The 14,230-nt window shown below is 25.9% G+C and overlaps 2 protein-coding genes across 3 annotated transcripts in view; one reads left to right on the forward strand and one right to left on the reverse strand.

Annotated features, from left to right (window-relative positions):
- Positions 1-6,220, reverse strand: part of LOC100202434 (serine/threonine-protein phosphatase 4 regulatory subunit 1) — a 58,745-nt gene extending 52,525 nt beyond the window's left edge. The window contains exons 1-2 of one of the 2 annotated variants that reach the window (XM_065819906.1): positions 6,054-6,220; positions 1,940-2,058 (exon numbers count right to left, since the gene is read on the reverse strand). In XM_065819906.1, the coding sequence (XP_065675978.1) occupies positions 1,940-2,009 (70 nt within the window). In that variant the 5' untranslated portion in view covers positions 2,010-2,058; positions 6,054-6,220. Of the gene's footprint in view, positions 1-1,939; positions 2,059-5,959 lie in introns of both variants that reach the window. The other variant, XM_065819907.1, reaches the window with a different exon arrangement.
- Positions 6,221-8,167: 1,947 nt separating this feature from the next.
- Positions 8,168-11,669, forward strand: LOC136092181 (uncharacterized). Its single transcript, XM_065819917.1, has 2 exons — positions 8,168-8,491; positions 8,791-11,669. Exons 1-2 carry the CDS (start codon positions 8,342-8,344, stop codon positions 11,599-11,601), a joined length of 2,961 nt encoding a protein of 986 aa, XP_065675989.1. The 5' UTR covers positions 8,168-8,341; the 3' UTR covers positions 11,602-11,669.
- The last annotated feature ends 2,561 nt before the right edge of the window (positions 11,670-14,230 follow it).

Here is a 14,230-nt window from a genome sequence, read left to right on the forward strand (position 1 = left end):
TCTAATTGTAATTTAACATTTAATTTTTAATTTTGTAATATATGGCTGATGATTGCCATTAGGCATGAAACTTTTAGTTAGTTTTTTATTAAACGATAATTAGATATTTGTTTTTTTTATTTAAAAGAGTTCTCCTAATATTATAAAAACATTAGAAAAGAAAGAAGTTTTATAGTTCGTTGTGTTGGTTTGAAAAGGTTTTATATTAACAAAAAATTTTTGTATAATGAGAATTTTAAAAAAATCTTTCAACTTTTTTTAAAGTTTAATTATAATTATTTATATTATTATTTTTTTTATTTGTTTAGGTATTCTTTTTTTGATTGATATATAAAAATACATAAATAAAAAATAATCATATAAATATTTTTATTTAGACATTAAAAAAAAAAAAAAAGATTTAACTGCTATTCTCCTAATATAAAAAAAATCAGTTTGAAACTCGTCAACCTTAACGTAATTGCAAAATATAATTAAAAATAATTATATTTTGCAATTACGTTATTATTTTATTTTTTATTAATTATTATTAATTAATAAAAAATAAAAAAATAACTTAACTTAAACTAAAATCAAAAAAATTAAATTAAAATTTAACTAAAATAAATAATAAACTATAACATTTAGATTATTTAAACTACATTTGGAATAAATAACTTTGAATCATTAATCTTTACTAATGTTTTTATAACATAACACCATTCAAAACCTATAGCAACAACTCACATCTAACGATTGTTCAATAAACACGCACATTCAAAAGTCAAAAAAAAAAAGATCCTCAACAATTTTTCGCAGCAACATAAACAAAACAAAAATAATTAAATCGTTGCTTCATAAAGTTGAAATAATTTTTTATATCTAAAGACATCTATAATAAAAAATACATACTTATACAACTATAAATAAATATATACGTATATTTATATATAAATATACACACACACTCATATATATAATATATATATATATATATATATACATATATATATATATATATATATATATATATATATATATATATAATATATATATATACACACACGCACTCATATATATAATATATATATAATATATATATATATATATATATATATATATGTATATATATAAATTAATATATAAATATATATAACTTTTTATATATTTATATATAAAATTTATATATAAAAATATATATGATATATTTATATATATACAACAACTATAAATATATAATTTTTTTTTTTGACAAATTTAGTTCTATTACTTTATCTCTAAATCCTTAAATAAAATTTGTAAAAAAATAAAATAGTGTTTTTGTTCAGATAATAAAACTTTTTAGTTTTAATTTAGTATATTTAGTTTAATTTATTTTTTTAAATACGTTTAAATGCTCATACAATTTTCTTATGTTTTAATTAATAATAGAAAATGCAGAAAACAAAGCACTGTGACTTTATTTTAGATAATTATAGAATTCTTAAATTTAAAAAAAATAGAACTGATATATAAAAAATTCACTACCAACAAGACTGCAAACAACCACAACTTAAATTAGGAGTTAATAGAAAACAAAAAGTAAAGTTAAAGAGCAAGAAAGCAGTTGACAGAAGATGTAAAAAACTGTAAATTATAGATTATAGAAAATTATTTTTAAAAAATTTTTGAGCAGTCATTTTTTCTTTTTGGAAAGTGAATAAAATGAATATGTTTTATATTCTGCATACCAAAAACATTTTTACCTAAAAAAAGCAAATTGCATTTCATTGCATTAAAAATATGGTTTTGAAAGTCCTTATATTAAATTTTAATTTGCTTAAAAACTTAAACAAGTTCATATTTTTATTTAAATTTAGTAAAATTGTTTTAATTCTTTTCTAAACCATGTAAAAACTTTACAACTCATCTTTACCGATATCTAAAAATAAAAACAGCAAAAGCAAAACAAAATATTTACCATCATCATCCTGCTCATCTTCTTGGTTTTCAGAGCCATAGTTCTGAAGAAGCATTTTAATGTCAGCCATGAAAGATGTAATTAAAGACAAATAATAAAAATCAGGGAGAAGAAAAAACCTATACAAAAAAGTTATTTTTATTCTGTTATTTATATGCATTAAAAAAATATTATAAAAATGTTAATGTGTAATTGTTATAAGTCCTTTTCTTCATATAGTATAAAATTAAGCAATAAAAAACCATAAGTTATAAAAAATTAGAAGATTATTTAAACTTTATTTATCACCAGAAGTTATTAGTTTATGAAATTTATAACCAGCAATTTGTACCAAAAACTGTAAGCAATAAATTATTTTAAAATAAATTTAAAAATGTTATTATAAATTTTAATTAAAAATTAAAATTTGAAGGAAAAAATTTTTAAGCTTTTGAATTTGCTTTTATGAAGTCTTTTGGTGTATTCATGTAACTGCTGGGTACTTTACCGTACGCAATATATATATATATATATATATATATATATATATATATATATATATATATATATATATATATATATATATATATATATATATCAGGCTTGGACAGGAATGCGTGCAATGGAATGTTATTGCTGATTACGCAAATGATTTTTTTGTTGACAACTTGACAACTATTTAAATGCTTTGATGATTTAAACATTTCAGAAATGCATTGAAAAAAAAACAACGCTAAGTTACACAAAATACATTTATTTTAAACGATCATTATAATTAATTTTTTATTTTATTTAAAGCCTTTGCCTAAAATAAAAACATTAGAAAAGATCAATGGTTAGCTGTTGCTCATAACGTAATGATTTTTTTATTGCATTTAAATTGTTAAAACAATAAAAAAGCTAAATGTAAATGGTCAAATTGTAAAGAAAAAACATATTATAAACAAAAAATATTGTTCGCGTGGTCAGTTGCAGAGTGCGATCGCACGCTATTCCTGTCCTAGCTTGATACATATTATATATATATATATACATATATATATATATATATATATATATTTATATTATATATGTATATGTATATGCATATGTATATATATATATATATATGTATATATATATATATATATATATATATATATATATATATATATATATATATATATATATATATATATATATATATATATATATATATACTATATATATATATACATACATATATATTTATATTATATATATATACATTTTTTTTATGCCGCTACTCTACACATTACCCATATATATATATATATATATATATATATATATATATATATATATATATATATAAATATATATACATATATATATATATGTGTATATATATATATATATGTGTGTGTATATATATATATATATATATATATATATATATATATATATATATATATATATATATATATATATAGATATATAGATATATATATATATATATATACATATATATATATAGTTTGTTGCATTTGGGAAGCACGGAAGGAAAAAAATGATTCTTACGCCAACACATGCGTCACTTTTAATTACTTTTGACTTTTGTCCAACATTTGCGTGATGGACATAAGTCAAAACAATTAATTTAATTACAAATTAATCATTTTTTAAAAAAACCACAAAAACGCAAATTTAATAGACCAGAATGTTTTAAAACATTCTGAATGTTTTTAACAATATAAACTATGTTTTTTTCTATTTTTTTTAATACAATGTTTTTATTTTTAACTTTTTTAATAAAATGTTTTTATTTTTAATTTTTTTACTGTAAATCATGCGCAGAGTGTTGCTACATCGACTATCTTATAGCCTGACTCGCAAGGGAGTGCTGCTACATCGACTGACAAATAGCCTGACTCGCAAGGGAGTGCTGCTATATCGACTGACAAATAGCCTGACTTGCAACAGAGTGCTGCTACATCTACTATCTTTTAGCCTGACCCGCAAAGGAGTGCTGCTACATCGACTGAGGGTTTGGTTGGGGCAGGCAGTCTATCAATTAATTAAAAAAAAAAATTCCGGTCTTGCATTTTAAATTTTACTTTTTGTCAACAAAATATGGAAAAAACTTTCGGACAACATATAAGAGTTCTATATATATGTAAATAAATATATATATATATATATATATATATATATATATATATATATATATATATATATATACATTTATTTATTTATACTATATAGATACAGCCCTTGGAATTAAGAAAAATAAGGTCGGCATTAACTTGCTGACCTTAACCTGTGTGAGGTCAGCAGAAAAAAATAAAACAAAGGCTTGACCATATAACATAGAAATGGGGTTGGCGAATTTTTGGCATTGCCAAATGACCGAACCTAACTGTCGACCCTAATTCCGAGGGTGGTATATATATAGATATTTATATATATATATACACACACACACACACACACACATATATATATATACATATATATATACAACCCGTAGATGTTGTCCGAAAGTTTTTTCCATATTTTGTTGACAAAAAGCAAAAATTAAAATGCAAGACCGGAATTATTTTTTTTTATTAATTGAGAGACTGCCTGCCCCAACCAAATCCTTAGTCGATGTAGTAACACTCCCTTGCGGGTCAGGCTAAAAGATAGTAGATGTAGCAGCACTCCCTTGCGGGTCAGGCTATTTGTCAGTCGATGTAGTAACACTCCCTTGCGAGTCAGGTTATTTGTCAGTCGATGTAGCAGCACTCCCTTGCGAGTTAGGCTATAAGATAGTCGATGTAGCAACACTTCGTGCATGATTTACAGTAGAAAAAAAAAACATTTTATTAAAAAAATTAAAAATAAAAATATTTTATTAAAAAAAATAAAAATAAAAACATTGTTTATATTGTTAAAAACATTCAGAATGTTTTTAAAACATTCTGGTCAATTAAATTTTCGTTTTTGTGGTTTTTTTTAAAAACGATTTATTTGTAATTAAATTAATGGTTTTTACTTTCGTCCAACACGCAAATGTTGGATGAAAGTCAAAAGTAATTAAAAGTGACGTATGTGTTGGCGTAAGAATCACTTTTTTCCTTCCACTCTTCCCAAAGACAACAAACTATAGATCTATATATATATATATATTTATAGATATATGTATATATATGTATACATATATATATATATATATATATATATATATATATATATATATATATATATATATATATATATATATATATATGTACTTATATATAAGTACATAGATATATATGTATATAAATATATGTGTATATATATATATAAATATATGTATATATATATATATATATATATATATATATATATATATAAATATATACATAAATATATAAAAATATATATATAATGTATGTGCTTATATATAAATATATTTAAGCACATACATACATACATATATATATATAAATACATATAAACACACACATATATATATATATATAATATATATGTATGTAAATATAATACATATATATATGTATATATATGTATATATAGTATATATAAATATAATACATATATATGTTTAAATAATATAGATATATACAATATATATGTATTAAATATATATATATATATATATATATATATATATATATATATATATATATATATATATATATATATATATTTAAATATATATGAATAAATTAGTAAAAAGTCTGTTTCACCTTCAGCAGGTTCATCAGAAAAAAGCAAGTTCATTAAATTAATGCTTCTTCCTGGTGAACCTAATGAAGGTGAAACAGACTGTAGAAGAAATTTATATAAATGCTTTTACTAATTTATTGTTGCTCTATTCTATAAAAAAATATGTATTTATATATATACACACATTATATGTATATATCTATATGTATATACATATATATATATATATATATATATATATATATTTTATATATATATATATGTATTATATATATATATATATATATATAATATATATATATATATATATAATATATATATACATATATATATATATATATATATATATAATGTTTATTAACATACAATTCATTTCATTAATTGTGCTTTACGTTTATACAAAAGTAGTTCTAATACATTTTTATACATTAAGCTTGTCTAGTAATGAAAAAACTCTAACCATTATGCAATAATATGGACCGTCATCTGATGGGCCGACATCGTTAAATTCCATTGCTGCAAAAAATAAATAAAATTTGTAAAATTATATACGGTCACGGCGTGTAGAAGGTGGTATTTGACATCATTTTTAAAGACATGTCTAAAGTACCAAAGTGCTTTAGTAATAAATATGATTCTGGTAAACAATGCACCTCAAGCATGTATATGCTCGATTTGGTTGTATATTAGGAAAGTTTTGTTATAAAATGAGTATTAAAAAAAAAATTAATTAAGTTTCTTTCTCAACTAAAAAATTTACTGAAATAAGATTTTATGAACTGTTAAAATAGTTAAACAGGGAGACTTGAAGCAAACTTTAAACGTAGGTATTTTTATGTTAAAATTAAATGAGCGTGCTTTGCAAAAGAAAACAAAAACCTGTGTTTACCCTCCCCTTTTATTCAAAATATTAGGTCAACAACTTAGTGAGTTTTATACTATTACAAATCTAATATAAATTTATACCCATTGAAAGGTATTGAATTTCATCTAAAAATACTTAAATGCCTAAAAGTTATGACCATGTAAAGTTTCCGAACCCCTTTAAATGAGACGGTTTTGTTGTTTCCAAGCTCCAAACTATGCATTTTTTTGTAAAGCATTCCTAATTGATATAACCTTAACCACACTCAAGTTTGAAGTTTGCTCCATGTCAGAAAGTTATCTTCCTCAAACATTAAAACCTATAATTAAAATAATACTCGTAAAAAATGCAATTACGACCAAATTAAAGCTTGTGTCATGTCAATTCATACTTGTAATCTAAAAAATGTTTAAAAACTTAAGAAGTGTGCAAAAGATTATCATTAAAATTAGGAAAATGAAAACAGTTTGTGTTTTATCATTACTTATTTAAATATTTTCAAAAATTTATTAATATCATTTAACAAAAAATAATGCAAGAAATCCGGTGTTTGTGAATTATGCTGAACAATAATAAAGTGATAGAAATGATTGAAACCAAAAAAAATGAAATAATTACACTCACTTATCCTTTTTTTATCCTTTTTACTCAGTGGTGGATTGATGTTAAACTTTGTTTATCATAAAAATTAAGTACGTCTAAGATACTAAATTATCTAAAGTTTGAGTTTTTACTAAGTTTACTTTGGTTAACAACTATCGTTAAGAGTCATTTTTTGTAAGAATCAGGCAGTCAATGGAAGTGACCTCCTCCAAATTGCTTGAATTTTTTATATATTGATCAGAATATAGAGAAAACCTGTTGGGGAAAAAAAAAAATTTCAAAAATGTTTCGTTCACTCGGAATCTGGGCTTAAATTTTTGAGATTTTTTTAAAAATTTTTAGAAATTTAGTTTTTGCCACCTTTGAACCCATTTTTTTGGCAAGGCAAAAAGTTGCACATAGCTTTTGTAGTTAATATCAGACGTAACCCAAAAGCTCTCTCCAAAAAATATAAAAAAGTTGCGTGACACTGTGCGGTTGGCTAATTATCATAGTTCAAAAGTACAAAATCAATCAGTTTTGTCAACTTTTAATCGGAGTTAATTCTAGCGGCGAAGTGTTGCACACAATTTTTCTTTTAGGATTTGAAATTATCAAAGGTATTGAGTCTAAAAATGCAAAGAAAGTTATGTGATACCTAAGGCCTATTAATATATTAAGGCTTGAAATTGGAAAAAAATGTTTTAGTATACTTACAAAATGAACCATTACGGCAGAGGCGCTTAGTTTTGTAAAAATGTAAACATATCCAACTGTCAATACAAAAAGGTCCTAACATAATAATAAAAAAAATTCGTGTGATCTTTAGATATTAAGTTAAAAATAAAGGTACAAATTGTTAAAAATGATTAAGTACGAAGAGATATTTTTTTGGACACACAGATGAGGTTTTCGCTCACAATAAAATTTCTATCATCCAAAATTAGCATTTAGCATTACACAAAACATTGCACGTAATGTTAAGAAAAAATTTAAGCGTTTCTGACTATGATATAGAAATCATAACAATTGAAATAAATAATAATAAAAAACAATACATGATCAGAAGTGAATTATTTAAATTTACGTCATAACCAAATAACTTGTGGTGATCGAATGGAAGAAGAATCGCTGATATCACGATTGTGGAGAAACAAGTTAGTGGGCGGTTGTTTACTTTACCATAAAAATGTCTTAACTTTATTTTAACGATCTTTAAAATTTGCATAAATAGAGTAGATATTTTATCATTGCTATTGAGAAATAGGTACTGCATAAATAGAACTTGTTTTTAGTTGAGTATGAAACAAAACAAATATTTTTATGAAAACTGTTGTTGCTTTTCAAAAGGAAATTGTGGATCATTCAAAAAACATAAAATTATAAACAAAATGTTCTACATTCATCAGCTGGGAGATGTTGATGTTAAGAAACACCTCATCAACTTAAAGGTAATTATGTATTTTAAATTTACGCAGACTGTAATATAATTTTTATAATTACATACTTTATAACTTCTCTGCAATAAGATTTTGAGACAAAGTTCTTTAAACAAACAAAAAAATAGCTCTTTTAATTAATTCCTCACTCTTTTAATAAATAATCACTAAATTAATCACACTCTTGCAATATTGTATTTTAATAATAACAACAATGTATTTCAAACTTGTAAACATTTTTCGTGAAGAGTCAGATTATAAACAATGCTTTAAATGACACACTTAATAATTGTTTAAAAAATTGTTTTTAGGTCATGCGATTAAACGATAATAATATTTGGGAAGAAAATGGACTTATTGCAAATAGACTTAAAAGAAATCTTGAAAAGGATGAACAAATATGTGCTTTTCACCGGTACACGTTTGGTATTGCATGGAGTCCTCCAAAAACATGCTTTCATCCTCACCATCTAAATATAAAAGGAAAAAAATCTCCCGCTTTAAGGGCGTCACCAATACATGTCGTCATATCAATGTCAAAGCGATACAATGAAGTATTTTCAGTTGGTGCAATGCTGTGTTTTACCCATTTAAAGCAAGAAACTGCTTTATCTAGAGTCAACGAAAACACCAATTTATGTACAGAAACACAAACACAACAAGAACAAACATATATGACACCTGCTACTCCAGATGAAGAATTTGATCCCGGTGAAATTAATGTTTCACAGGAGATTTTGGACGAATCTCTAAGAAGCCGTGAGAGTGTAACTGAGGTTCTTAATGCAAGTCCAATAAAATTTAGATTAAAAAGGAAGTTCGAATATCTGGAAGATACTACTAAAGATAAGTTAAAACGCAAGTATGTTCGCCTAGAAAACTTATTAAAGAAAAAATTTGCGGAAGCTGTTGCTCCTGGACAAGAGGAAATACTTATAGATTTTCTTAACAGTAAAAATGTTGATGAAATAAATAGCCCTCTCCCAATTGAAATTATTCGTGCTCAGAAAGTATATAAGCAAAGTGATTCCATGGGAAAGTTAGTTATCCTCTCATTATTAGACCATACCAAGTATACCAAAAAGTTTATAATGAACACATTTGAGTGTACCAAACATCGTATAGAAACAGCAAGAAAATGGCATGCATCTCATAAAGGGTTGGCATTTCCAGAGAAGAAAGTATTCGTCCGATCTAGTCTTGATCAAACAAAGTGTGAACATTTCTTAGACTTTATATTTACAAGCGGTATTTTGCATGATGTTGCTTATGGAATAACCAAATTAAAATACGACAGCGGTGAAGAACAAAAGATAGTGCATGCAATACTGACGACAAAATATAGCCACGCTATCATGTTCTATCGAAAAAGTTGTAGTGAAAACAATTATATACCATTATCTGATTCAAGTTTGTGGAAAGTATTGCATGCAATAAAACCTTCAAGTCGAAAAAGCTTAGCTGGATTAGATGATGTTACTGCTTCAGGCATGAATGGTTTTCAAACATTACAAAAATTGGCACAAAGATTTAGTTCTAAATCTCTCGAAGCTGCCCTTGAAAAAGGAAAAAGGTATTTGAAAACAAGTTATCAAACCAATTGTAGTGTCAATGACTCAAACATTTCTTCTCATAGCTCAAAACATGCCTTATCAGATCCATCTGAAAAAAATCTTCAATCCAACACAGAGATATCAGAAGTGGTATGTGCCGATTGCTATGATTTGTGCAAAGCTATCGAGATGATCAAAGAACTAACAATTCAAAATTCTGACGATGCTGATTCTATTTATGATTTGGAAATTGCTGTAAAGGATGTATTCAACTACATAAAACACCTGATGAGAGATTCTCAACAGAAAAAGGCAAAAATCGAAGCTTTTAAGCAATTAAACGATGAAACTGCTTTCTGGCTTAAAGATTTTTGTCAAAAAATTCTTCCGGTTCGATACAGAGAGGGCCAAAGAGAGTATTTTGGCAAGAAAGGAATGAGTTTACATGTGGATATATTCTTCATAAAAATAGCAGGAAAGTTATTCAAACGTGTTTACTTTACTTCAATGTATAGGTGTGATCAGGGAATAGGTGATGTTGTTTCGTTAGCCACTGCAGTTTTAGACCAATTCAGAATTGATCAACCGCATATCAAGAAAATGTTTACCAAATCTGATAATGCCGGCTGCTATCAGGGAAATCTTTCAGCTGAAGCAATCTACAATGTATGCAAAGAGAGAGATATAAAGTTGCTGAGATATGATTATAATGAACCCTGTTGTGGAAAAGATCAATGTGACAGGGAGAGTGCAGTTGTAAAGACAATTTTAAGGAGTTACGTTGACTCTGGTAATAATCTTTTGACTGCTGAAGATATACACAAGGCTATGCATTATAGTTTTGGCGCTAAAGATGCAAAAGTAGCAGTTGCTCAAATTAGCAATGATAAAACTGTAGTTACTGGACCAAAGATTAAGAACATTAGCAACTATCACTCGTTTGAGTTTGGTGAGAAAAGTATGAAGATGTGGCGTTATTTCAATATCGGTGAGGGAATTGAACAAGAGTATGGAAATCTTAAAATTCAACCCTCGATTAAGTTGTTGTTGCCATATAGCAAAACAGATAATTCAATTAAGCGTAACAAGTCACTTAAGGAAAAACAGAAAAGAAGTGACAGGCAATTATATTCATTAAGATTTTGCACTGAAATGAATTGTACTTTATCATTTGAAAGCGATGCTGAGTTAGAAGAACACATGCTATCCGGTCTTCATACAGTTCCGAAATCATTAACATCATTGGATAAAGTTCGCAACTCGTTTGTTCATAAGATGAAAATTACTTCACAACTAAATATGCCAATTTCTTCATCCTCTAACAGTGCTTCCGTAAAAGACAAACCACATTGCATGAACATTTTTCTATTGCAAGGTTGGGCATTACCAGTTCGAAGTTCTTTTAGATTTTCAAATCAGCAGAAAGAACTGTTGTATAAATACTTTATTCGTGGAGAAGAATCAGGTAATAAAATGAGCCCTGAGCAGGTTCACATGCAGCTGAGGAGAGAACTTCCGCCTGATCAATATGTAACTAGCCAACAGATAAGATCTTTATTTTCAAGGTAGGCATTGTTGCTATCAAAACTTTTGCAAATTAGATTATGTTTCTGACTGTTAAATAGTTCTTTTACAAATATGAAATTAAAATTTAGGTGAAAGTTATAATTTTGTGTGTTTGTTTACATATGTTTAAAAATATGTACAATTGATATTTTTATAGATTTAGTAACCTGAAAAGAAAAGGTAGAACCGACAACAGAAAATAATGAAAATAGTCAGGTTAACGATAACAAAGAAGTTTATGGCGAAAATGATGACTTTAATCTGGCAGGAGACAATGAAGATGATAATAAATATGAGGAAGACATCGCCAATCTTGCAAAAGAAATTTGTCTTGTATGGAAAGTGAATGATTGGGTTGCTGTTGCATATGAAAAACAATGGAATATTGGATATATTGTGGAGGTAATATTATTCAAAGTATATATTAGTTTCAAGTTTTTATTTTGTTTTACAAAACAGTGCTCTAAAATAAAAGGAATATAAATAAAATGTAAAAATAATTTCAGAATGACATTATATAAGACTTTACAAGTTTTATTGAATGTAAGCAAAATTAAACAAATCATAAACTCTTTATTATATTATTTTAAATGTTGCGCTAATACTTTTAGGTATCTATAACTGGGATCAGAGTTAATTGTATGATTAACGGGCAAGAGAAGAATACTTTTCGCTGGCCAGTTACTACCGAGGAGATAAATAACCAAACTGATAAAATTATCTGTTTAGTAAATGCTCCTTTTCTGATCAGTGGTTGTGGCGATTATTCATTATCCGAAGAAGACTATAATACAGTCATATCATTATTCTTAGAGAAACTTACTGCAGCAGAGTAGAAATTATGTGTGATGTGGTGGATAATGGGTGTAAATGACTCTATTAATAAATGAAAAACTAATTTTTAAATGGAAAAATATTTAAATGTTTGATTTATGTTTTATTTAATTAGCAATATAGTTATCTTGATGTTAGATTTTTGTTCAGTTTTTAATTCATGTTATATCATGCGTGTGACAAAATCACACGAATTTTTTTTATTATTATGTTAGGACCTTTTTGTATTGACAGTTGGATATGTTTACATTTTTACAAAACTAAGCGCCTCTGCCGTAATGGTTCATTTTGTAAGTATACTAAAACATTTTTTTCCAATTTCAAGCCTTAATATATTAATAGGCCTTAGGTATCACATAACTTTCTTTGCATTTTTAGACTCAATACCTTTGATAATTTCAAATCCTAAAAGAAAAATTGTGTGCAACACTTCGCCGCTAGAATTAACTCCGATTAAAAGTTGACAAAACTGATTGATTTTGTACTTTTGAACTATGATAATTAGCCAACCGCACAGTGTCACGCAACTTTTTTATATTTTTTGGAGAGAGCTTTTGGGTTACGTCTGATATTAACTACAAAAGCTATGTGCAACTTTTTGCCTTGCCAAAAAAATGGGTTCAAAGGTGGCAAAAACTAAATTTCTAAAAATTTTTAAAAAAATCTCAAAAATTTAAGCCCAGATTCCGAGTGAACGAAACATTTTTGAAATTTTTTTTTTTCCCCAACAGGTTTTCTCTATATTCTGATCAATATATAAAAAATTCAAGCAATTTGGAGGAGGTCACTTCCACAGTTTCAGGAATTTGCCTGATTCTTAGAAAAAACGGCTCTTAAAAAAAAGAAAAAAAAAATTTAACAATATTGCAATTATTAAATTGTTTATTAAAAAATGTGTATGAACTAGAGATATTACAAAACGTAAGAATTAAAAATATTTACTTTCCAGTATATACAAATTTTTTTTCCTTCGAATGGACTTGTGACTTCTATAAGACGTTGCATAGACGTCTTACAGACGTCTGTGCGCGCTGAGTTATAGCAAAATAATTTATTGACAATTCAAAGTCAATGTTCTCAGCAAGCTTACGTTCTATCAAAATTATGGCATATTCAGAAAGGCATTCTTTTGCCATTGTTGATCACAGAAAATTTTTAATAATCTTTAATCTATTGAAACTTCTCTCATCATAATCAAATGTAAAAAGAAAAGTCAAATCAATTTTGTAGAGTATTGACAAGTTAGAGAAATATTATGTCGTTTATGTCTCAATTAAAAATGTGAGTACGTCTTTCATTTAGCAGTTGAGTCGTCATTGCAGACGATATTGATGCGAGTAGATGTCAGTTGTGTATGTGTTTTTGCCGAAAACATTTTTAACACATAAAAACAAATCTTTACTGCCGTGTTTCTTCTAACATTTTTTTAACTAATGAATCCTAGTTTAACTACTTGGTTTCAGTTTGATTAGAAAATATATGTATGAAGTAAGCAAACAATCAAATTTTGTTTACTTGAAACAAACAATAAAGCATGGCGAGTGCAACAATAAGGTTTGCAATACTTGTATAAGGGTGCAGGTCCTGGCATTTTATTATAATGGCATTCATTTACTAGATATAAAATTAAAGGAAATTTTAACCAATACAAATACAGTGATATATTACAAGACGTAATTGAACCGTATACTTATGATAACCTAAATGCTATTTAGATTTTAACGCACGATAACGACCCAAAAAGCGAGGTCTATAAAATTGAAAAAAAAAAAAAATAAATATTCTAAAATGACCACCG

Source organism: Hydra vulgaris, chromosome 15 (genome assembly GCF_038396675.1).
Source record: "Hydra vulgaris chromosome 15, alternate assembly HydraT2T_AEP".
NCBI lineage: Eukaryota > Metazoa > Cnidaria > Hydrozoa > Anthoathecata > Hydridae > Hydra > Hydra vulgaris.